The sequence below is a fragment of the Mustela nigripes genome, chromosome 6 (assembly GCF_022355385.1).
Source record: "Mustela nigripes isolate SB6536 chromosome 6, MUSNIG.SB6536, whole genome shotgun sequence".
NCBI classification, from domain to species: domain Eukaryota; kingdom Metazoa; phylum Chordata; class Mammalia; order Carnivora; family Mustelidae; genus Mustela; species Mustela nigripes.
In genome coordinates this window covers 124,107,415-124,132,526 of record NC_081562.1, presented here as the reverse complement: position 1 = coordinate 124,132,526, position 25,112 = coordinate 124,107,415, and the positions used below count along the sequence as shown (strand labels likewise).

The window sequence follows — 25,112 nt, the reverse complement described above, 5'->3', positions numbered from 1 at the left end:
AGGCATGCAAAAATATGAGCCCAAGGCTCTGAAGTTACGCCGTGGAAGCCAGATAGAGTGGGCCTACTACAGAACTCTAGGAAGCATCCACATTGCAGGGACAGACTGAGTCAGAGGAGCCCTCAGTGGGGACTGAGGAGGAATAGCCAGAGTCCTTGGAGGAGGATGAGGAACCGGGGCATGAGGGCTTGAGAATCTTTCTAGAAGAAGCGGTTCATGCCATCAAATACTACCAACAGACAAAATAAGGATCAACAACTGCCCATAGCTTTACTTATCAGGAGGTGGCTGGTGAGTTGGTAAAAGTAGCTTCAGTAGAGGGGTGAAGGCAGAAGGCAGTTCGCAGCTGGTGAAGGGTGGGCAGGAGTGGGGGGGAACGGTGTGCAGGGAGAGCAGATACAGACCCCTTCTCTAAAGATGGAGCCCTGATGGGAACTGGGGAGGATAGAAGTTGGAGGGGTATTGAATTCAGGATGGTTTTTGGTTTCGTTGTTTTAAGGAGCGTGCTTAAGGCATATTTAACTGTGAGATGGAGGCCCTGCTAGACAGGAAATGTGAATTATATGAAAAGAAGGAATAAAATACATAGCAGAAGTTTAATTTCTCTTGGGAGTTCCTTATTGCTTTTGCTAAATTTGTGTAGAATCTTTCCTGAAGAGCTCTCAAGAATTGTGCAGTTGTCTTACATTATACAGCTGGAAGAAACCAAGGGGAGAAAGCAGGAGTGGTTCTGGAAGGTCTGGGGAGAGGTTAGGGACCTATGAGTGAGGGAGGGGCAAAGCCCTGGGTTTACACCAGACTGAAGCTGTGAGTGGATTTCAATTCAGAAACCCTCAGGGTTGGAAAGGTTCTTAGACATTAACACATCCCACCTTTTTTTTTTTTCAATTTCTATTTTTTCCCATTTTGTGTATATATATGTATGTGTGTATACATATATGTATACATATGAATATGTGTATGTGTATGTATATATATATATATATATATATATATATATATACACACACACACACACCACGTTTTCCTTATCCATTTGTCTATTAATGGCCATTTAGGCTGCTTCCATATCTTGGCTATTGTAAATAATGCCACAATAAACACAGGGGTGCATGTATCTTTTCAAATTAGTGTTTCTATTTTCTTTGGGTAAATACCTAGTAGTGGAATTATTGGATCATGTGGTATTTCTCTTTTTGATTGTTGGAGGAACCTCCATACTGTTTCTCACAATGACCAGCCCAGTTCGCATTCCCACCAACAGTGAATGAGGGTTCCTTTCTCACCAGTCATCACCCACACTTGTTCTCCTTGTCATTTGCATTTTAGCTTTTCTAACTGGTGTAAGGTGTAAGGTGATATCTTATTGTGGTTTTGACTTGCTTTTCCCTGATGATAGGTGATGTTGAGCAACTTTTCATGTGTCTGCTGGCCATCCATATGTCCTCCTTGAAAACACTTCTGTTCAGATCCTCTGCTCATTTTTAATTGGGTTATTTGATTTTTTTTTTGTATTGAATTGTATCTTTATATATTTTGGGTACCAACCCCTTATCAGATATAGCATTTGCAAATTTCTTCTCCCATTCAGTAGGTTGTCTTTTCGTTTTGTTGATGGTTTCCTTTTCTGTGCAAAAGCTTTTTTATTTTGATATAGTCCCAATGGTTTATTTTGTTTTTGTTTCCTTTGCCTTAGGAGATGTATCTAGAAAAATGGTGCTGTGATCAATGTCAGAGGAATTACTGCCTCTTCTAGGATTTTTATGTTTTCAGTTCTCACATTTAGGTATTTAATCCATTTTGAGTTTTAATATATATCTTTGGAGTTCTTTTTCTCTCCAAGTGCATTATTCAGTATTATCTCTTGAATGTAATGAATATTATAATATTATAAATACAAATTATATGTGCATTATAGATAGCAGATTTTTCTAAACCAATTAAGAATTCCTTGCAGACATCATACTCTTTACCCCTTAAGACTTCAATGTGAAGAAAAAAAAAAAGACTTCAATGTGCATTTCCTAAGAACAAGGCTATTCACTTTTATAATCACAGTACAATGATCAAAATCAGATGACATTGACACATGACTATTATTTAATCAATATACCTATTCAGATTTCATCAATCGTCACAATAATATTCTTTAGAGCTGTGTTTTTCCCAGTCCAGGACCACACATTACACTCAGTTTTCATGTCTCTTTAGTTTCCTTTCATCTGGAACATTTCCTCATCCTTCCTTTATCTCTCATGACATTGATATTTTTGAAGCGTGTATTTATTTTGTAGAAGATGTCTTGATTTGAGTTTGTCTCCTATTTCCTCATGGTTAGATTCAGGCAATGCATTTTAGGCAGGAATTCCAGGGAGGTGATTCTTGTCTTTCTCAGTCATACCTCCCCAACAGGATTGTCATCTTATTAGTAATGTCAGCGTTGACCATTTGGTTACGATCGTGTCCGCCAGATTTCTCCCCTGTAAAATGACTGCTCTCTACTTTGAGGGTTATCTTATAGATGATGCCCTGAGACTATATAAATATTCTGTTCATCCTAAACATTCATTCACCAGGAAGATTCTGGCCTGAATTATGATGATGACGGTTGCAAAATACGATGCTCTAATGCTATCATTTCTTCTCTCTTTATTCGTTCCTGTCACTCTACTACTGTAAGGAAACCTCTCCCCCTCCATGTGTGTGCGATATATTTACCATCACTACAGACTCACAGGTGCTTTGAGAAATTAATTCTCTATAGCACTCTCTGCCATTCTCTTCCCATTTTCCATCTCTTACTCCTCCCTTTGGGGTTTCCTTTAAATTATCTAAATTGTACGCCTGAATGGCTCAGTTGGTTAAGGTCATGATCCCAGGGTCCTGGGATCCAGTCCCTCATTGGGCTCTCTGCTGAGCAAGAAGCCTGCTTCTCCCTCTGCCTGCCTTTCCCCTTGACTGCGCTTGCACTCTCTGACAAATAAATAAATAGAGTCTTTGAAAAAATTATCTAAATTGCTGTAAAACCTTCGAGAAAACAAATCTGAGCAAAATACATGACACCTGGTTGGCAGAAGACTGGAAGAGTCACCGGCCTTCCTATAGTCCACATAACACAAGATCTCTGGTGGTATTTTGATTAATACTTGTATACCACAAAATGAACACTTATATTTTTGTAAAAATTTTAGTTTTTTAGGTTAATCTATCTCTTAGCTTTACAAATTTCAGTCAGATAATATTTCCTTGTGCTTGTTAAATACCACACTTCATCACTCAATCGATTTAAACAATTGAAAGTATAAATAATCTGGGGTCATTATACTCTCTTATTAAATTAGCTCAATTGTGGCCAGAGTGTGAAAGCAGTTAGGGAAGCTAATTAACTCTTTCAGGTCCTTGGGGAGCTGTTGAGTGCACTGTAATAGGATAGACTTCACAGAGACCCTGAATCAATTTTTATTGAGCAGGACTGGGGTCAGCCCTTTGAGAGTCATATTTCCTATGGGTTTAGATGAAGAGAACTCAGCAGTGTTGAGGTGTATGTGTTTCATTATGTCCTATATAAGGAAGGATTATAAAATAAGCTGACACTTTGTGTGTTTATTATGTGCCAGCTGGACTCCTAAGCATTTTGCACAATGGATCTAATTAATTCACTTATTAGAGACACAGAAGAGTATATCCCTTCACCTTTACCTGGTGCCAGCACAGTTTGTGAAGTTTCTAGGTACATAGGAGTCCCAAGCAGTGTGGTGAGTTCCCCTTTCCCTGTTCGATTTATAACCCTGGTAGAGAGGCACATGTCTGTGATCATCTCGCTGGAAAGTGAAGAACTGGGGCTTGGACTCAGAACTCCTTGTGTTCACCAGTCAGGCCTGCTCCTTTGTCTCCTACCCCCTGAATTTTTAATTGTGGCCAAATACACATAAAATTTAACATCTTAATCATTTTTAAGTATACAGTTCCGTGATATGAAGGACATTGGTGCTGTGTACATCAGTACTATCCATCTCCAAAACTCTTTCCATCTTGTAAGATGGAAACTTTATATCCATTCAACAAAAGCTCCCCATCCCCCTTTCTCCTCTCTCTTCCCCAAACCACCCCCAACCACATTCTACTTTGTGTTTCTATGAATTCAACCACTCTAGGCACCTGACTCTCTTGTCTTCTTGTGATTGATTGACTTGTTTCACTTTGCATAATGTCCTCAGGGTTCATCCATGTTGAAGCAAAGGTCATCAGCTCCTTCCTTTCCAGGGCTGAATAATGTTTCATTGTATGCATATACCACTGGGGTTGGTTCCGTGTTTTAGCTATTGTGAACAGTGCTGCTCTGGCTACAGGTCTGCAAATATCTCTTTGAGCCTTGCTTTTCATTCCTTTGGGTATACTCAGAAGGGGAATTGACAGGTCACATGGCAATTTGTTTTTTATCTTTTATCTCTGTGGTTAAATTTATTTCTTTTTCATGTTTCTATAAATGGGATTGACTTTTTTATGTTTGTTTCATATCCTGAAACTTTATTGAATTTATTTGTTCTAACAGGGTTTTGTTTGTAGAGTCTTTAGGGCTTTCTATATATAAGATTATGTAATCTGCAACACAGACAATTTGACTTCTTACTTTCCAATATGAATGTCTTTTTTTTTTTTTTTTTTCTCAGTCTTGCATAATTTCTCTGGCTCGGACTTCCAGTACTATGTTGAATAGAAGTGGTAAGAGTGAGCACTCTTGCCTTCCTCCTAATCTTAAAAGAAAATCTTTCAGCTTTTAATCATTGAGTATAATGTTACTTATGGGATTGTCATATGTGGCCTTCATTATGTTGAGATACTTTCCCTCTAACCCCAATTTATTGACAATTTTTTATCATGAAAGGATGTTGAATTTTGTTAAATGTTTTTCTCTATCTATTGATATCATATGAGATGATCATATGATTTCTGTCCTTCATTCTGATAATGTGGTGCATCAGATTGATGGATGTGCAGATGTCAAATCATGCTTGCATCCCAGGGATAAATCCCACTTGGTTATTGTGTGTTATCCTTTTACTATATTGCTGAATTTGGTTTGCTAGTATTTGGTGAGAAATTTTGCATCTGGTGTTCTTCAGAGATATCGGCCTGTGACTTTCTTTTCTTATAGTGTCCTTACCTGGTTTTGGTATGAGGATAATGCTGGTCTCATAAAATGAGTTTAGAAATGTTTCCTACTATTCAGTTTTCTAGGAGAGTTTGGGAAAGATTGGCATTAATCCTTTTATTATTTATTTGTTTATTTGACTGTTAATTTCTGGTTATTTTATTTTATTTTTTATTAACATATAATGAATTATTTGCTTAAGGGGTACAGGTCTGTGAATCATCAGTCTTACACAATTAACATCACATACCCAATGTCCATAACCCAGCCACCCTATCTCTCCCCTTCCATCCCTCAGCAACCCTCCGTTTGTTTCCTGGGATTAAGAGACTCTTATGGTTTGTCTCCCTCCCCGGTCCCATCTTATTTCATTTTTTCCCTCCCTACCCTCTACAACCCCCAGCCCTGCCTCTCAAATTCCTCATATTGGAGAGATCATATGATAAGTGTCTTTCTCTGATTGACTTATTTCCCTTAACAAAATACCCTCTAGTTCCATCCACGTCATTGCACATGGCAAGATTTCAGTTTTTTGATGGCTGCATAGTATTCCAGTGTGTGTGTGTGTGTGTGTGTGTGTGTGTGTGTGTAAAAATTATTTTTTATTCCTTCTGTTAATTGATTTATAGTTTCATACCACTGTGGTTGTAAAAGACAATACAGGATGATGTACATGCTGGGTGATCCTGATGATTTCAGACTTCTTAAACTTGTTAAAATATTTTATTGTGGTCTAACATATGATCTATTCTGGAGAACGTCTGTGTGCACTTGAGAAGAATGTGTATCAGCTTCTATTGAATGGAATGTTCTGTATGTGCCTCTGAGGTCCATTTGATTATCTTTGAATTGGGTTGTTTTTTTGTTGTTGAACTTAAGATTTGGGATGTTAGTCCTTTATCAGATTTTGCAACAATTTGTAAATATTATCTTCCATTTTGTGGGATGCTTTTTACTCTGATGGTGACTTTTAATGCACAAGAATTTTTCATTTTTATGAAGTCCAATTTGTCTATTTTTCCTTTTGTTGATTGTTCCTTTGGCATTGTGTCCATGAAAATATCCATTGCCAAATCCAATGTCATGAAGCTTTTGCTGTATGCTTTCTGCTTTCTTCTAATGGTTTTATAGTTTTAGCTCTTACATTCAGGTCTTGACCCATTTTGGGTTAATTTTTGTATTTGGTATTAGGTGAGGGATAGCCCATTCTTTTTATAAAAAACAAACATAATATTCTTTTCTTATTTTCTTACAATTACAATATTATTTTCTTATAATAAATTCTCTCCAGAAACAGCACATATTCATTGTAGAAAAACAGGAAAGTGGGAGGACTTAGACATAATCTGTCATAATTCTTTGGTGCATATCATTCCAAATACATTATATATATTTAAATATAAAACCTACTGATTATAAATTTGTTTTTTACTTAATAAAATATTATGGGCAACTTTCTCCAGTACAATTTTTAATTACTATTTAATAGCCTATTGCTTAGAATTTACATTACTTAACAAGTCTGTTGTTAGACATGTAAGCTACTTTGAATTTTTATTATTTAAACAATTGCTAATTAAAGTATCAGTGTGGCTAAATATTTTCACACATACCTATATTATTTTCCTAGCATAAATTCTTAAAAATAGGTTTCTGAGCCTTGAACTATGTCTGCACTAAGAGTTAGGATACTTGCTTACATGTTGCCCTTCAGAAAAGAACCAGCCAATTTACAATTCTCCCAAGCAGTATAAAGGTGTGGCTGCTCACCATGTTCTTACTAATCCTAGAAACTAAAACCTTACATGACCTGTGTCAACTTGAGGAGTAGAAACATTTTTTAATTATTTATATTTTCATTTTCAATAATTTGCAAAGTTGAACATTTTATGTCATTCATAGTTGAAAAAGAACACAAAGCCATTTTTGTCATGTATGTTGTCAATGTTTTACAAAACGTATCATTCGCTTTTATTTATGGTATTTATAAAAGTATTCCTTTTTTTGATAGTCAGAGCTATCATCAATTATCCATTTTCTACCTCCAGTGTCCTTTCAAGAAAGTCTTCTCCTTAGTACATAGTAATATTCTTTTATTTTATTATTTTAATAGTTGATCTAACTGAAATTTATTTTGATCTGTGGTGTTTGAGAGATATATAATTATTTTTTATTTTTTTTATCCACTTAGTTTTTGCTTAACATTGTTCCAACACCATGTGTGATCAAACGAAATGCTTTAATCACTTCCTAGCCTTCTATTTTTGTTCCACTGATTTGCTTATTTAGGCTCAATTGCCATACTTTAAATCACTACAGTGTTATAATATATTCTATATTCTAGTAGAGAAAAATCTGACCCCTGCCCTCTTTTTAATTGAATATTCCTTATTAGTTGTGCTTTAGAATTGTTATCTCAAATTCCCTTCCCCCTAAAACAGTGGGGAGCAATTGGAATTGTGTTATGTTTAGGGATCAACTGTATGTATTTGCAATGTTGAGTTTTCTCATCAAAGAACATGTGTCTCTCTATTTATTCAAATCGGGTTTTTTTGCATCCTTTGGTAAAGATCTGTGTTTTTCTTCTTATACATTATTTCAGGTTACTCATTTATAGTTTCAGATACTAGTGATTATTTTACCTCCCTTCCATTCTTTGTATTCTTGCAACAAATTCTACTTGGCTCCATGTTAATCTGTAATTTCCTCTGTATTATATTTTAAAACATAGTCAGGATTTATGTATCTGTATTATAAGATATATTGATAAGCTTTTCTGGGCTACCTTTGACAGATCTTGCTTTGAGAATTAGCTAGTTTCTAGAAATAAATCCAGCAGCTTCCCATTGTCTTCTGTATAAGTGTTTAGAGGGTTATCCACCAGTAATAGATGTGTTAAAATTCACTATTAAAACATCTGGGCCTGTCATTTTGGGGGGTTGTTTTTGGTAACTTTTTTCCCCACTTACTTCTTGGTTATCAATTTTTTTCAAATTTTCTATATATCCTTGAATCACTTCTTTCAATTTACATTTTAGTAGGGGAAAATGATCTATTTCCTCAAAAATTTTAAGATTAGCACAAATCTCTATATAGAAAGTTTTATAATACTAAAATATCTTTTCCATAACCTCCTCTCTTATTTCAAATGTTACATTTTCTCTCTTTACTGAACCAATCAGATATTTGTCTATTCACTGATCTTTTCAATATCCCAGCTTCTGAATTTATTAAATTAGTCTACCTAATAAAGTTTCTAAATCATAGAAAAATTCATTCATTCTCTCTGTCTACACTGTTTGTTTTCATTTTCCTAGCTTCTTAGGTTAAATATTTAGTTATTTTTATTCTGTTATTTAACTTTAAATGCCCATCAGGCTATTCGTTTTCCTCTGAGGATGATTTAGGGTGCTTCTCATGTTTTCACATGTGGTATTCCCATGTCATTAATTTTTAATGTTCTGTAATTGCAGTTCTGATTTCCTCCCTGACTCAGAAGTTATTTAGAATAAGCCAAGTATGCTTTCTTACAGGGGGAATTGAACTTTTTATCGCAATCCCCCTCTTTTCTCTACCAGTGTGTTCAGATAAGTAGAATGGCAGTTTGGGGGAAGTTGAGGCAGTGATGAGAGATGGCCAGTACACACCTTCTTGCCCGTAGACACTTTCCTTCGTCACATACTCCCCTGTGAGCTTCAATGCTGGCCCCCACTGGCAGCGATCTGGGGGGTTTGTGTGAAAACGAAAGTAGCTCCTTACCACATCACAGGTGGCCTCCTCAGTTGGACATCACTTGGATTGTTGTATAGTGAGTGAGAGTGTATATATGTGTTTGTGTGAATTAAATGCATTTGGAGAAAGTAATTTTTTAAAAATTGCTGGAATTAGATACAAAAGTCACCCAGAATGTCCTATTCCTCTATCCTGGCTGTAATGCTGGGTGAGCCCATTGTGTGTATTAAAAGAGAAAAATGTGGTTATCTGTTATCTGTTAAAGTTATCTGTGGTTATCTGTTAAAGTTAAAATTCGTTTTTCCCAAATCAAAGTCCATATTAAAGACCAAAGAAGCTTACTGTTTCTAATTATGGTAAAAAAAAACTTTTGGCAGAGGGTTTGGTTTCATAATACAAGTGCTTCCGGAATGGTCTGTTTGGATTTGAGTTTGCTAGTCTGTCTGCTGGTCATGTCCTAGGGTAGGTGACCCACATGGGCAGCAGCCATGTGCAGACACACGGAGCTCTCTCCCCAGGAGATCTCTCTCATAAGTTTCCCCCCTGCTGCATAATTCCTGCAACAGTCTTCCCCGGTTAGTTCATGAAATTTTCAAGTTACCACACAGTCTGGGCAATTTGAAAATTGGCTTGGGTCCATGAGTTCCCTTTACCATCCCTGTATCACAATCTATATATATATTTTTTAAATGCTGACTACTTAAAAAAACAAAACCAAAAAATTGGCCAACTTTGGTTACTTCTCTAGGATTTAGATACTATTCTAGAAGGAACTGTATCATCAGGGGATGATGGAGCAAAATATTTTAGTAGGAAGTGATAAGTTTTTATTTTACTAGACAGTATTAATAGCCAAAAGAATCGGGATCAAGGAAGTACTCACTTCAGGGGGCTTCCAAAAAACCCTACCTACATTACTGCAGTTCTAGAACTCAACCTTTCAGATAGGCAGACATTTTGTTTGAACCCCATAAATGCTTTGGAAGACACCTGTTGTACGGTGCTAAGAGCCTGCATTCTGATACAAGACAGCTCTAGGTTTGCAGCCTGCCCCCTGCTAGCTGCGCGACACCCAGAAGGTCACACACCACTAGAACCATTGCTAGTAATGACAACAGTGAGACCACCTCATATGTACTGAGCGGTAGCTATATGAAGACAGAGTTTTATACTCAGTGCTTTATAGTGTTTTCTATTTATGATCCCATTTAATCCTCATGGAATCCTTGTGAGGGGAGGTCCTATTGTCATCGTTTTATAGCACAAGGAAGAACTGAATTCTTAAAGGACACACGATGAGCCTAGGTCTCCGGACAAGAACCTGGTGATTCTGTCTCCATGTTCTGAGTTTCTGCCACATCTACCCGCCTCCCTGAGCCACAGTTTCCTTGTCTGCAAGATCTGAACAACAGTAACCTTTGTAGAGTGTTAGCAGGAGGGTCCGAGATTATGGAGTCACACATATCCATTCCTCTTTGCACACATCTCTGCGAACAGAGACAACCTCTACTCACTTGATAGAATTACTACAGGTTCATCAGGGCCAATGAGCAGGGTCACCAAGGACCCCGGCACCTGCTTTGTGACTATTGGGAAGCTTGCCTAGTCATATGAATTCTCTAGTCAACATTCTCCTGTTGGTAAGCTCGCTTTCTCCTTCATGAATCTGTGTTTTTAACTTCTTCTTACAAGATTTTCCTGCTGGCAGCTCTAGCTGCCATGGTGGGATTTTTTACCCAGGAAATTTTGTGATGTTATCTGACCTGATAGCATTTAGATACATTTTTAAAGACTGTTGCAAAATCAGAAATCTCAATATAAGGCAGCCACATCCAAGGCAGAAGTCTGGTTCAAAAGTCCTGGCTTCCATGGCAGCCTTGTCATAAACACTAACAACTACCACAGGGCAGCATTACAAAGCACCAGTCACTCTTAATTGTGTGCCGAAAGGCTAAGATGTGTGAACATTAAAGATATGCGTTTTTTACTATTGGAGATACTTTGAGGCCAGACCTACAGAATGCAACAGCTGCCGTCCAGAGCCTTCCTGCACCAAGAGATGTTTGTCTGGAAATTCCAGGCCCTGCCAGACAGCTTCTAGTCCTCAGAGGACCCTGCTGGATGTCACCCAGATGTTCTCTCGCCCCACAGCACCAGCAGGGAATGTACGCTCCGTATCTGGAGCTCCTTCTGCTCCCTGCCCTTCAGCCATGATGGCTCAAAACCACAGGTCCTAGGAAGGAAGGAATGGTCCTTGGCTAGTCTGTCACACAATTGTTTAAATGCCTACCAGGCTAAAATTTCCATTTCCAAAGCAATCTTTTCCCAGCCTGTGGATCCAGGTCAGAACGCTCTGGGGGGTTTGTTAGAAATGCAGATTCCTCTGCCTGTCTATTTGGACTGTGTGATCATTCGTTTCTCTTGTTAGAAAGGAAGCCCTGAAGAGTAAAAACTGGTCTGTTCCCCCAATAGTGTGTGGCACCCAGTATGTGCTCAATACATATTTGTGGAAAGAATTAATTCCTGGGCCTGATAACTGACCTCCTGAATCAAAATCCCTAGGAGCAGGGCCAAGGAATCTGCATTTTAAAGGCACGCCCAAGTTATTTTTATGCACACTTAAATTTTAAGAACCCTTGTTCTAAAGTAATTGAGCAAATTCTAAGATAAACAGAAAGATGAAAAGTTTGGGCCCCAGAGGCCCCCATACTAGCTGTCTGGCCAGTCATTAAGGTAGAGTCACCAAATTACTATCAACCCTGAGTTAAACTGCCTTCTGCTCACGTAACCTCCAACAAATACCTGCTACCTTCAGGCTCTGGGATCCTAAGTGGATAGAACAAGTATCTTGGGCAGAGTGCCCAAGGGTGTCTGGAACCTGCCCCCCCCTCCCCCATCAAGAGCCACAACCATTGCTTTCTACCTGAACTTGATTATTTTACCAGCCCGCCCCAAAACTCTGATAGGGAAATGGAACAGATTGCCTGTTCATTACTGTTTTCCCCAGCGTGTTTGAATGACAGGTCTGATCCAGGAAAGTCAGATATTATCAGTAAGGATTTATCTTATCTTAAAAGACTCCAATCTTTCTAAATAGGTTTCCTATCTATTTGACCTTTCTAGGAAGCTTAGTGTCTTCTGTCTAGTTACTATCAACCTTTTACCAACATTTGATCTTGGCCAGTCACCTTCCTTCTCTTGGCCACTTCCTCATTGGAAAAATGAGACAATTAGACTGGAAACAGGTCTTCAGCCCCTTCTAATTATAATATACCCTGATCTGTGACTTCTGGGTGACACCTTACTGCCTATGCTTAACAAAACACCCCCGTGTGGTTAGACCCCCGAATTGCCGCTCTCAACCTTGTCACCCAAAACTCTCCAAAAGAGAGTGTTTTACTCTCCTTGGGCACGTAGAAAACTAGGGAAAGTTGGGGATTTGCAAACCGTTTCTGAGAATCCTCTCTCAGCTTCTACATTTACCTAGAAAAATACAATGACCATTTTAATGTGCTGAAAGCTTTATGTAAAAGACAGCTTCAATACCCAAATTTCCTCTGAAAATTATTTTATTTATTTTTTATATTTTATTATATATTTTATTTATATTTTATATTTTATTTTATTATATTTTATTATTTATTATATTTTATTATTTGATTTTATTTATATCAGCGCTGAAGCAAGGTGTTTGAGCATAGCCTGATCTAGAGACATGGAAAATCACTGCTTCGTGGGCTGCCCCCAAGGCTGAGCTGTGAAGTGTAGGGAGAAGTGTAGGGAGTGAACTCCTTGCTTTTCCCTTCCCTCTGTCCCTCCTTCAGAAGCCCCGTCTCATCAAAGTTCCCCAGAGGTGGGCTGCTCCCACCCCAGATTGTACCCTTACCACCATAGATAGGTTCACTGCCCTTGGTCCCAAACCAGCCTGACTAATGACTGGCAACTTGTCCCTTCCTGTTGCCAGATAATTGCGTTTTAACTGCCTTCCTTTGGAAGACAGCTTCACATAAATTAGTGGTTCTTAAGGCGTTCAGGCCTAATGTCTGCTTTACATGCCAGCTCCTCTGCAGTGCCTCCTTTGCAAGCCTGGAATGAAAGTTGCTGGAAATAAAACTTACTATATGATGCTCGAAGTATTTTTGTAAAATGGGTGTTAGGAAAGTAAGTCATAATAGAATAACAAATTTCAGTATGTAAAACTTAGAAGATAGAATGAAGTAGCCCAATGCTTGCTCTATACTTTGAGTCACAGGGACAGCCAGGAATGGATTATTGACCTCAAGACAAATACCAGCCCCTCCCCACACTGCTCCCTAAATGCCAATAGCCTTTCCCATCTGTTATTGTGACAACCTCCTGCCCATAATTTATTTTTCCAAACTGCCTTTTAAAAACCTAAATCGATGACCCTGATGTGAAAAGTTAAGCCAGTTTAGCAACCTCAAGAGAGCTATTTTAAAATTTTTTCACTGTTGGGGCGCCTGGGTGGGTTGAAGCCTCTGCTTTCGGCTCAGGTTATGATCTCAGGGTCCTAGGATCAAGTCCCGCATCGGGCTCTCTGCTCAGTGGGGAGCCTGCTTTCCCCTCTCTCTCTGCCTGCCTCTTTGCCTACTTGTGATCTCCGTCTGTCAAATAAATAAATAAAATCTTTAAAAAAAAAATTTTTTTTACGGTTCCTGGCACCAGGCAACAACTCTCTCCTTTCCCTGTTTTTACCCCCCAAAGTCCTGGGAGATGGATGTCATCATACATAACAATCTCAACAATAAAACCTAACAATGATGGAGTGCTTCCCACATGCCAAGCACTTTTAAAATCATTTTGCAGTTATCAACTCACTTAAACCTCATAACTCCATAAGTAATATTATTATCACTGTGTTCCAGGGACAGTAATGAGAGGCACAGAGAAATCAAGTCACCTGACTAAGATCACACATCTAGCTACATCTCTCTTTTTGTAGAAACCAACTCCTTTGATTATTATAATAATGGAGTTTTATAATTAGCCTAGAACTATCTGTGTTTTTATTTTAGGAAAAAAACATTTCGTGGAGGAAAGAAAGGATGTTTCTTTTTCCAAAGTCCGTGTATCTAATTGTTTTGAAATTTGAGCCCATGTTTTTCTGGCCGGCTTCAGGCTTTTAGTACTTAGAATGTAATTAGGTAGCTTTTTTACTTAATATTTTCATTCAATTGTTTCGAAGGGATTTCTCTTCTTGGCATGTCATCTATATGTGAAATCGCAGCTACATTCATTCGAAGATTGGGAATACAAATCTCTATTCTGTACTGTCCTTTCATTGCCAAGTGTTTCATGCCAAAGCAGGCTTGTTTTTAACCGAGTTAGGGGGATGACCTGAAAAGCAGGTTGTGTGTAGCCTAGAGGGCCCCGTGGCCGTTCTAACAGCACCGTGTGCTCATGAGTCCCCTCAATGTGTCAGAAATTACATCCTGTATCTTTCAGGAAGAAACTGTGTTTCTTCCTGGCAAGAGTCAACGAGTTGTTTTAACTGATCATTTAGGGTTGACCTCCTACCCTGATGCGGCTGCTTGTGAAGACCACAAAGTAAACTATTCGAAGCAAACCTCTAATGTATTTATTTTTCCTTTCAGGGGGAAAATGATCCCATCTGATCTTGAAAGAAGGATCCTTGAAGCCAAACAAAAAGTAAGTGTTTGTAGGGAGCTTCATCCAGCCCATAACAAGCTAAGGGTACATATTTCTGATTCCATCCAGTGGAGAACACTCTTTGGTTTGGGATTGTTTTGTTTGTTTGCTTTTGGGGTTTTGGGTGGGGCTGTACTGGGGGGCAGAGGGAAAGGGAGAGAGAATCCCAAACAAGGCCCACACCCAGTACAGAGCCCAGTGCGGGGCTGGATCTCACAACCCTGAGATCATGACCTGAGCCAAAAATCAAGAGTCAGACACTTTACCAACTTAGTCACCCAGGTGCTGCCATTTTGGTTTTGTTTTGAAAAGAGGACCCAATTCTCAACCTCCCTGCTTTACTGAGAATATGGGATTTTTGTATCTAGTCATTATTCATCTCTCTGAGTTGCAGCCCCTGCTTTGGAAAGATCTAAGTTGCTGTTTAAATAATATACCCTGTGATAACATAGACGGTGATGCTGTAGGAGTTCCTACAGCATTCGTCTTTTTATGTGCTGAGAGTTGGCATTAAACAGACATCCATTTGAAAGATCATTTTCACAAGTGGAAGAAACCACAACACCAATGCACCATGAGTTACCACGGTGTGGTTATTTGAAAGGGGCCAATTTTTCCTGCCTAGGAATATGGTTATGATTGGCTCTCCAAGCATCTTTTTCTCTGGCAAGCAATTTAGAAGTCATAGAAGCAGCAAGTTCTGGAGACCTCTGAAGGATTCCCACAAAGCTCTATAAAGTCATTTCTATCCCTGGGTGGTTTGCAAACCGGAGAGCTTGTTTGTAGAACTCCCTTAATGTAACTTTTAGTGGATAGGACCTACAGTTCCTCGTTCAGTGGCAGGCTATGTGCGTTTGATTATTATCAATTTAGGAGCAGTTATTCTTTCTCTGCCTTTTCTTTTTCTTTTTCTTTTTCTTTTTCCTATAAAGTGGCAGCAGGAGGTTCCCCATGCTTCTGTATTCTACTTCTAGGCTAATAAACCACAAGATTAAACCTTTGCTGCCACCTAAAGACGGACTCCGACATCCTGTCACATCACCGCTCTGTTCATTCTGTTTGAGGCGCTCTTCTACTAGCTTCTAGCAACTTTCATTTAGCCAGAGCCAGTCAGATTGCAGACTACTTAGATAATGGTCATGGCTTATTGTCCAGTCCACATGAACCCTTCCCTCTAAGGCATCCCAAATAAATGATCTCACGGTTTTCCAAAAAGGAATAATGGGGTCAGTCGGATTTCCTTCCCCTTATTTTTTTGCCTGCTCACTCTAGGGGACTGTTATGTACAAGTAAGATTAGAAAGTGAGCAAAAAGGAAGACTAGAAAGTGGACAAAGTTGGGGGGAGGAGTATCTACCTGGGCTATATAAATGGCTGCAGGCCACCATAAAGCTCCCTCACCTCTGGGTCCAGTGCGGCCTCTCCTGGGAACCAGTGTCTGTTCTCCTAAGGCAATGGGCAGGTCCAACAGAATGGCCTGGAGAACTCAGATCCTGGAGATCTAAAATATCCTCCCAGTCTCTAAAGGGCCAACAGTCCTCGTCATGGTTCTAAAACTGGAGATGTATGTATGACAGAGGGAGAATATCCGCTGTTTTTATCAGCTTAAAAAAATAATAATAATAATCAGGACTCCTTGGTGGCTTAGTTGTGTGTAAGTGTCTGCCTTCAGCTCAGATCATGATCTTAGGGTCCTGGGATCGAGTCCAGGGTCCATCAGGCTCCCTGCTCAGCGGGGAGTCTGCTTCTCCCCTCTACCTCTGCCTACTGTTCCCCTTGCTTGTGCGCTCGTGCACGCGCTCTCTCTCTAACAAACAAACAAAATCTTTTTTAAAAAATAAAAAAATAAAAAAACCCTTGACACCCTGTTTGACGTTGTTTGGGGGCTTTCTTGTTTGTGTAGGGATTTGTTCCTTTCCTTGTGAGCGCCACGGCTGGGACCACTGTGTACGGAGCATTTGACCCCCTCTTGGCGGTTGCTGATATTTGCAAAAAGTACAAGATCTGGATGCATGTGGATGTGAGTATCCCATAGGGGCGGCCACGAAAATGTCCTTGCACATTTATTCATTTGGGGCTCATGGAATGAAATCTGTTTTTTCTCTCTTTCTCTAGCTCTTTTTTTTTTTTCCTTTGGGAGCCTATTTTCAGAATGGGGATATTTAAGCTTTTGAAGAGTGCAGAGACAAAGTAGCACACAACTCACACAAACCCCAACATTGACTGGAGGAAGTCAGAGGCTGACCTGCCTCAATGTCCCCAACATGATAATATGCTTATTTGTATGACCAGTATACCCAAGCTGAGCATTTAGCTCTTGATTCTTCAGCCCGTAACATCCTTGGAGGAATGTAACTGCGCACTTCCCCACACAACCACACACATGCAGTTTCTACTTCCCTACAAGAATGATCCAAGAGGTAGAAAAGAGCTACATTTACATAGGAAGCCCCGGGGGTGGGGGGCACTCAAACTCAAGTCAGATATTTGTATATTGGGAGAGGAAAGCAGACGCCGAGAGCTTGCTTACTAGGAAGTATGGGCCTCCAGAATTCCAGTTTCTTAGCTGAGCCAGCTAAAAAGATAAATTATATTTGAAATGTTTTTGACTCCAGACCTAGTCACACTGAAGATGTGCCCACCAAAACATTTTCAAATTAAAAAAAAAAAATTGTCAAGATTTAGAAGGACAAATAGAAGCAATTTAAGCTTAGACCAGTATGACTCAAAGTGTGGTTCAAGACCAGCTGTTATCTGCGGACGGCTTGTTACTAATCCACTATTACTCAGCAAGGCTAAACCAGGAAGATTTCCATGATCCCCCAGTGTTCCCCTGCATAGGGGTGACCAGTCTTCTTTTCCTCCCCTGATTCACAGTGTGAGTTGTTCTTCTATGATCTTCCTTTCGCAGGCAGCTTGGGGTGGGGGATTACTGATGTCCCGGAAGCACAAATGGAAACTGAGCGGCGTGGAGAGGTACACCCACTTTTCTTGTTAACAATGTAATGTGTGAAAGCTAAATGTGAAAAGCAAGTTGCATGCAATTTCCAAGCACTCTTGAAGCACATGTGAGCATATGTCTGCAGTGTTGGTGTGCCTTGTCCTGTGTGGTCATAGACCGATGAATATCATGTGTAAATAACAGAAAGACATCCAATGCTCTATTCAGTGGCCCAGGCAGAATGTTTCTCAAATAGAGATTCCTACCTGGAGTCCATGGTTGGCCAGAGGACTCAGGAGTGACCTTCCTACAATCTCTGAACCAACAACCAAAGTTATTTAAAACCTATTGACAGGTCATAGTTTCCTAAGGAGAAGATCTATCCTAAAAGGATAACTTCCACTGCTGCAAGTAAGCCAACAAATGACTTTGCACTGTATAATTTATCAGCATTGAAAGCATGGGTTTGGGGTTTAATACGACCAGTGGAAAGCAAAACATACTTGTGAGAGCATCATTTCATGGTTTCATTCCCATGATAATTTCCTTTTTTTAAATGTAGCTTTGATGCCACAAAGCACTTTTTTTTCCCCCAGAGACTAAGCAGTAGATGGTTGAGAAAAGCTACTAAACCTAAAAGAGGTGAAGAGGTGATATTTAATTAACGTAAAACATATTCAGATCTCAAGAGAAAAGGGGAAAAAAAAAAGATAGAAGGCAAAATCAGCCTTGGGCTTTGCTGACCGTGTGCAGAGGAAGCTCGGCATTCCCCAGTTCTCCCATGACATCCTGGCAGGTCAGCAGCAGAGGTGAGCTCTGACCCTCCAGGCAACTAACTGAGAAAGGCTGAGCTTGTCAGAGAGGCTGCCAAGGGCCCACCATGCCCTGCCGAGTAGCCAGATGCCGCCCAGGAAGAGTTTCCCACTGGATCTGTCGCTAGACACCTTGGCATAGTTTCTGTTCCGGGATGAGGGGAGGAGCCACTGGAGCGTGGGAGCACCTGTTGGCACAGACGCCGCGGCCAGCCTGGGATGGATGTGCAGGGCGGATTCTGCGATGCTCAGGACCACTCACAGGCGGAGAACCCGATGGGGTGGGGGTCACCGAGGCAGAGTCAGGGGTACAGTGCCTCGCTCGTGGAAGACTCGAGAGACCAGCTGAGGCCCAAGTCAGCAGGGCAGCTGTCCCTGGGCCAGCCAGCTGGGGTCAGGCGCTGGCAGGGAGCACCCCTGTGCCCTGATGGCAGTTTCCCATTTAGCGATGGGAGGCTGAAGGCGGGCAGAGCCCCAGCCAGCCTGAGTTAGTCTTGGCCTCTGCCTCTGGTCCTCTGGGGCTCCTCCCTTGCCCAGTTCCTTTTTGCCATGAAGATCTCTATGAAAGCAGACACTTAAAGAGAAGGTAATGCACTACACAGGGAGAGATGATGGGAGGGGAAAAAGAACAGCTTGGAAGGTGCCTGCTCAGATGATCAGAGTAAAACTGAATTCTCGTGCTTTTAAGAGCTGGCCTGTCCACAGTACTTTCTCTCCTTCGGTTTCTTTCTGACTGGCACAAAAAGTAAGCGTCTATTATTGTACCTTTAATGCCCCCTAGGACTCTGAGTGCTGAAAGCCCTGGCGTGTCCTCCCCAGTGATGACTTAAAAGCTCGCTAAATTACCCACCCTGAGCCTTGGAAAAATAAACACCCACACATTTTTGAACTAAAGACTATTATTTCGGAGCAAAGCTTCGAACATTCACCATGGAACACGGAGTCTCCTCCAATTGCCGCAGTTCTGAAACCGTATTGTAACTGGATCTACACAGTCGAAGAGCCAAAGATGAAGTCCCCGAAAATGAGGGGCTGCCACCTACGTGCCTGAGACCATCTGTCTTGCTGACTTATTGGCAAAAGGCACACCATCTTTGCTGAATATGGTTGTAGAGCCAGTGGAAACCCCTTGGCATAATGGGCATGAGCATTCGTTTAGGGACAGAAATTTGACTCCGTTGGGGGTGCCCAGTTTCCCAAGGAGTCACTCTAAAGGGGAAGAAACTGGTGGTCAATCTTGTCCCCAGATCAGGAGGTGCTCCCATGCCCGGACAGTCATCCTCTTAACAGAATGGCACAAGTAACCAGAGCCTACCTGGCACCCCCTGCAAGTACCTACCAAATTCTTAGTAACGGCTTTCTTCCTTGCGAATGCTGTCAAATCTTCTAGAGACAGCATAGCCGAGAGGGTGTGTCAAGGGCCCTAGCAGTCCCAAGTATGCTTCTGTGCGCTGGCCACTCTCTCCTTTAATCCTTTCCCACAGCACGCTGCGGCTTGCCTGCAGTGTCCCCCTGTGGCCGCCCCCTCTGAAGGCTTTCTGGCCCAGCTGAAGGTTTTGGAACAACTTCAGCCTTATTACCCATCACTGTCCTCACTCCTGCGCCAAGAGCCAGGGGTTTAGAAATTCAGTTCAGGAGAGATTGAACCTCTGCCCTATGCAAGGCCCAGCAGCAGGCCCAGCGAGGGCCCAGAGACGACTGTGGTGTGAAGCCTGTTTTCAGAGGGCTCGGAATCTAGCGGGAAAGAGTGACAGCCAATGATGGCTTCAGTCAAAGCAGAGGAAGTAAAGGCTCAGAGGCAGACAAGCGAGCTGATTGGCAAGCACAGAGAAAGGGATGATTCCTGCTAAACAGGGTCATTCAAGGAAGCCTTCGCACGGGGGTGGGCACTCGTGCTGCCTCGGGTGGAAGTGAAAGATGGATGCTCAAGGTGAAGATCAAGGGCACGGAGGTCTGGAAGGGTCCTTGGAGGAAGTCCAGATAAGTTTGGAGGGAGCCTGTGGGACTCACGGCTGTGACTGGGAAGCTCGTGGGGTGTCCACAAGTGTTGCGCAGGGAGTCTCAGTGGAGGGCCTGCCCACAGGGCCAAGTGGGATCCATAAATCCCTGAGCTGAGGGTCCCTGCTGTAGGAGCCACTATTTTGCATGGACAGCATTCTATACCTCAGCTTGGAGTGGGGAATGAAATCCCTTGTCATAGCAGCCATGGGCAGGGGACGGAGAGGGTAGGGGGCAGTGAGGGGACAAATCATATGATCTCACCTGCCCTTTGGAGAGACAGCTCTGGATTCAGAGGAGATGGAGGCCAGGGACCCAGTAGAAGCCACTGAGCTCTTGAGAATGTCCAGGTGAGGGGTAGTGGTAGTGGGAGAAGCTGGGGGTACAAACCAGGCGGTAGCAGCCGGGAGGGCCATGAATGGAGGGACCCAGCAGTGTGGCTAATCCAGGCAATAGGACGAACCATCACAGGGAGCTGCTCGTCTACAGGACCACGTATAATTCAAAGAACCGGTGCTTCTGTTGACCGCCCCTGCTTCTGAAACATTCTATGTGTTTATATACATAAGTCGCTTTCTAGTTACACGAAGAGCCTTGTATATTACAGAATGCTTTGGCACTCTTTGTATATAATACTTCTTTTTGACTTATTTTCCAATACTTTAAGAAATTCCAGAGACTTCCCATCTTTTTTTTTTTTTTTAGATTTTCTTTATTTATTTGGTGCACAGAGAAAGATCACAAGTAGGCAGAGAGAGAGGGGGAAGCAGGCTCCCTGCTGAACAGAGAGCCCGACGTGGAACTCAACCCCAGGACCCTGAGACCATGACCCGAGCCAAAGGCAGAGGCTTAACCCACTGAGCCACCCAGGCACCCAAGACTTTCCATCTTGACAGACTTTATAGACTTCTATATGTTGAAAAGTATGGGGGACCTTTTTGTGTAGGTATCTTTGACCCAGCTAGCATTAGCTTGCTGTACTCTCTGAAACATCTTCCTCCAAAATTCCAAGCATGAAGTACTACAGAATAAAGCACTTTATACAGAGTTTTAAGGAAAAAAAAAAAAAAAAAAAAAAAAAAAGCTAGAACTGAACGGGGAGATGTTGGGAGAGCCAGAAGAAGAAAAGGTTGCTAACACGCTGAGGTTTGAGAGCTGGATGTGTGGGAGGAAGACAGTGTGAGGCTCTGAGGCACAGAACACACGAGAAAGAACAGATCTGGAAGGATGAGGAGGGGCAAGTTAATGAGTTTTGTGGGGTCTGCTAAGTTTGAGGAGCAAATGAGGGCACAAGAACAGGTCTTAAGACAGCCCTCAGGGAGTCAGCTCTCTGTAACTTAGAGTAAATCAAAGAAGCCACGTGACTGAACTTCACAGCAAAACACTTTGAAATGAACCTGGGGCTGTTTTTCATAAATTGCCAACATTTCTCAAACAAACTAAGGGCATGTCACTGAATCACTCTGTGCAGCTTTTTGCTGCGTTTATGAGGCAGCCCCTCTGCGAGAGAGGCAGGACAGCAAACTCAGTGAAGGTCGTTGTGGGGCTCGGCAGCATCTACTCTAGTCTTTGAAAGATAAGTTGGCCACTGCATCTAAACAAACACCTCCAGTCAGAGAAATTTTCTTCCCCATCAGGTGTCATTACTAAAAAAGCTGAGTTTTGTCAGGATTAGGTATGAAGCTATGGAATATTCTAGAAGCAGTGTATATGCACTCAATGGCACAAAGTATGTAAATGATAGAATTGGAATTGATAGTAGGATCCAACCTTATTTAATGCTTACTGTGTACCAGAAGATGAGCTGGCCTATTCACTGATTCAGATGGATCCCCAGGCCAATAAGCAATCTCCGACTGGCCAGCTGATGCTCGCCATTCATCAGACAGAAGAATGGGATCACTCCCAGATTTTCATTTCTACCAAGGTTCTTGCACCTTGAGTGCAGGGAGCAGGTGAGCCCAGGTCTGTTGTTCAGCCAGAGAACAGGCAGTGACCCACAGCTGCCCTGGTTGCTCTACTTTCCCTCTTCTTGTGCCTCTGTTTATACCAGAGACCTCTGTTTATACCAAGGTCACATTCATGATTCTCATCCCCAAGGATCCCTTAGGCTCTCAGAAGACATGCATAGGGGTTCATCTGGCCTGATAAATACATCAAGTGAGCAATGGGAACCCACTCATCGAAGGGACATTTGCTTTCCCTGGGAGCTGGAGGGGGAGCTGGTTGGAACAGTTCAGGGGGAGTGAGGGAGAGAAGATGAATGAAGTTGAAGAAGTCTGAAGAGAAAATAACACTTGATCACTGATCTTACTTAACAATAAGTAAGATTTATCCAAGTGAAGCAAAGGGAGATGAATTCCAGGAAGAGAAAATAGCATTAAGAGACCCAGGAGCTTAAAAATAGAATTTTCTGAGAATAAAAAATAATCTGGTGTGATGAAAATGGTGTCATGAAAAATGAAAATGGGCATGGGATAGAGCGAGGACACAAGACTGAACATACGGCCTGTACGCACCCCTGATGCCCTTGATGGCATCATCATCACCATCATCATCTTTATTTTTATCATTACTACTACTACTACTACTACTACTACTACTACCGCTACTACTACAAGAATATGACAAAGAACTATGGTTGAGACGTTCAAAAAGCATAAATCCTTGACCATCTCTATTGATGGACCTTAGAGAGAGATTGCATCTCTACTGATGGGAGAGCATCATGATTCTCAAGTGTGTTGGGAGAAAATAGTTTGGAAACTGCTATCAAAGCCATAGCTTATCCCACCTGTGGTCTAGAAGGACGTATCTAAGTCAGAGAAGAGATGGAAATGGGATGAACTAGAAGCAATTATGAAAGGACAGATATGAAAAATGTAATTCATTTGAAGAGGAAGAAGGAGAAGATGGTGAGAAGAACAAAATTAAGCAGTGAAACGAACCATCGCTCCAAGCCCCAGGCCACTATAGTAGTGACTCCAGGAACAACAGAGGCACGCGAGGATAACCCCTTCACCTGCATGGTGCCCTCCTCGTTGGCCGCCAAAGGCAGGATGTGGGAGTGGATGACCCCAGTCACTCCAAGGGACTCTCAGACCATATGGAGGCTAGCCAAATTCCTCCATGGGAGCTAAGGGAGGGAGCCCATGAAGATGCCCACACTTGCTTACTCTTTCTGTAGATGAAAAAAAGGTTGTAGATTTAAGATTCCACATCTTTTTTGGTAAATTTAGCATGAGAAATAGTGGTAAGAACCTCAAAGCTCTGTTGTCCTGGCACAGGACCTTGTAGTCTGAGCCAGTCATAGGTGCCACACTTTTAAAACCATTTCTTTCCTTTAGGGCCAACTCTGTGACATGGAACCCCCACAAGATGATGGGCGTCCCTTTGCAGTGCTCAGCTCTCCTGGTTAGAGAAGAGGTATGTCTTTCCTGATTCATGACCCAGTCCATCAGTGGAGTTTGGTAGAGTAAATGTGTGTAGTGACAGAATCCAAACACAGGATGATTCACAGGCTAGAATAGTGAGCCATACCCGAAAAGGGGGAATTATTCATGAGGATAATTATGAAGTCCTGTTCTTATTTCCATGTCTGGATGGTTCTATTTTGAGTCAACAAGACAGGCATGTTTCATACATGGCTAAATTGTACTGTGTGTGTTTGTGCATGTGTCAGGCTTACTTTATTTAGCATAATGTTTGCAAGGTTCATTTATGTCATAGCACAAACCCAAATTTCATTCCTTTTGTGGCTGAACAATATTCCATTGTGTGAATATACCACAGTTTGTTTATCCATTCATCCTTCAGTGGACATTTGGGTTAATTCTGCTTTTTGGCTGTTATGAATAGAGCTACTCTGAGTGTTTGTGGACAATTATTTGTTTGACTCTCTGTTTTCAAATGACGGACCTGTTTTCAATGGAGGAATGGAGCTGCTGAATCATATGGTAATTCTGTATTTACCTTACCGAGGAACTGCCAAAGTGGCTGAACAATTTTATTTTCCCACCAGCATGCATGAGAGTTCCAACTTACTCTACATACTTGCCAACACTTCTAAGAAAACAGGGCTAAATTTAGCTCTTAAATTTAGGTCTTTGAACCCTTTTGAGTTAATGTTTGTGTATGGTGTGAGGTAGGAGTTTGCATGCGGATACTCCATTCTCCCACTACCATTTATTGAAGAGACAACTCTTTCTCCATTGAATGGTCTTGGCACCCTTATTGACAATCAATCAGCCATAGATATATGGGTTTAGCTACATTGTACTTGTGAAAAGGACATAGAACGTGTTAGGTTGTACTCAGCAAGGTCAACCATGAGTCAAGAGAAACTTAGCATTCATAAAATATTAATGAGTTAATAAAAGCAGAGTGTCAGGATGAGGAAGGTTGTAGTCTCCCACCGTCCTCTGGATAAACCATGCCTCGAGTGGTTGCTTAGGTGAAGGCCAGATTGTTTTGGGGATCCTATCAAGCTAGGGTTCCAACAGTGGAAAACAATTGCTGAACATGTGAGAGGGATGACTGAAATAACTAAGGATGTTTAACTTTAAAGAGAAAAAGAAACTTGAAGGGCTGGAGGATGACAGCCTTTACAGTTTAAATGACTTGCAAGGGGAAGAGATTCATTTTTTCCTTGCAGCTTTGGGGAAGTGGGTCAGTAGTACTGGGTTTGATTTGGTGGCTCAATTAGAATATGCCATGACTTTAGGTCTGCCTTCCAGTCAATCAAAGGAAAGCTCTTCTAAAAATTAAGCTTCCCCAAAGGCAATGAATGCTTTCCATTGGAATAAACT

At 41.4% G+C, this 25,112-nt stretch overlaps 1 protein-coding gene across 1 annotated transcript in view; it reads left to right on the top strand.

Moving 5' to 3' along the window:
• Window positions 1–25,112, top strand: part of GAD2 (glutamate decarboxylase 2) — a 76,098-nt gene that overhangs the window by 33,237 nt on the left and 17,749 nt on the right. Inside the window, exons 9-12 of the mRNA XM_059404154.1 lie at window positions 14,500–14,554; window positions 16,457–16,573; window positions 17,465–17,529; window positions 23,652–23,730. Coding sequence (XP_059260137.1) covers window positions 14,500–14,554; window positions 16,457–16,573; window positions 17,465–17,529; window positions 23,652–23,730 — 316 coding nt within the window. The remainder of the gene's footprint in view (window positions 1–14,499; window positions 14,555–16,456; window positions 16,574–17,464; window positions 17,530–23,651; window positions 23,731–25,112) is intronic.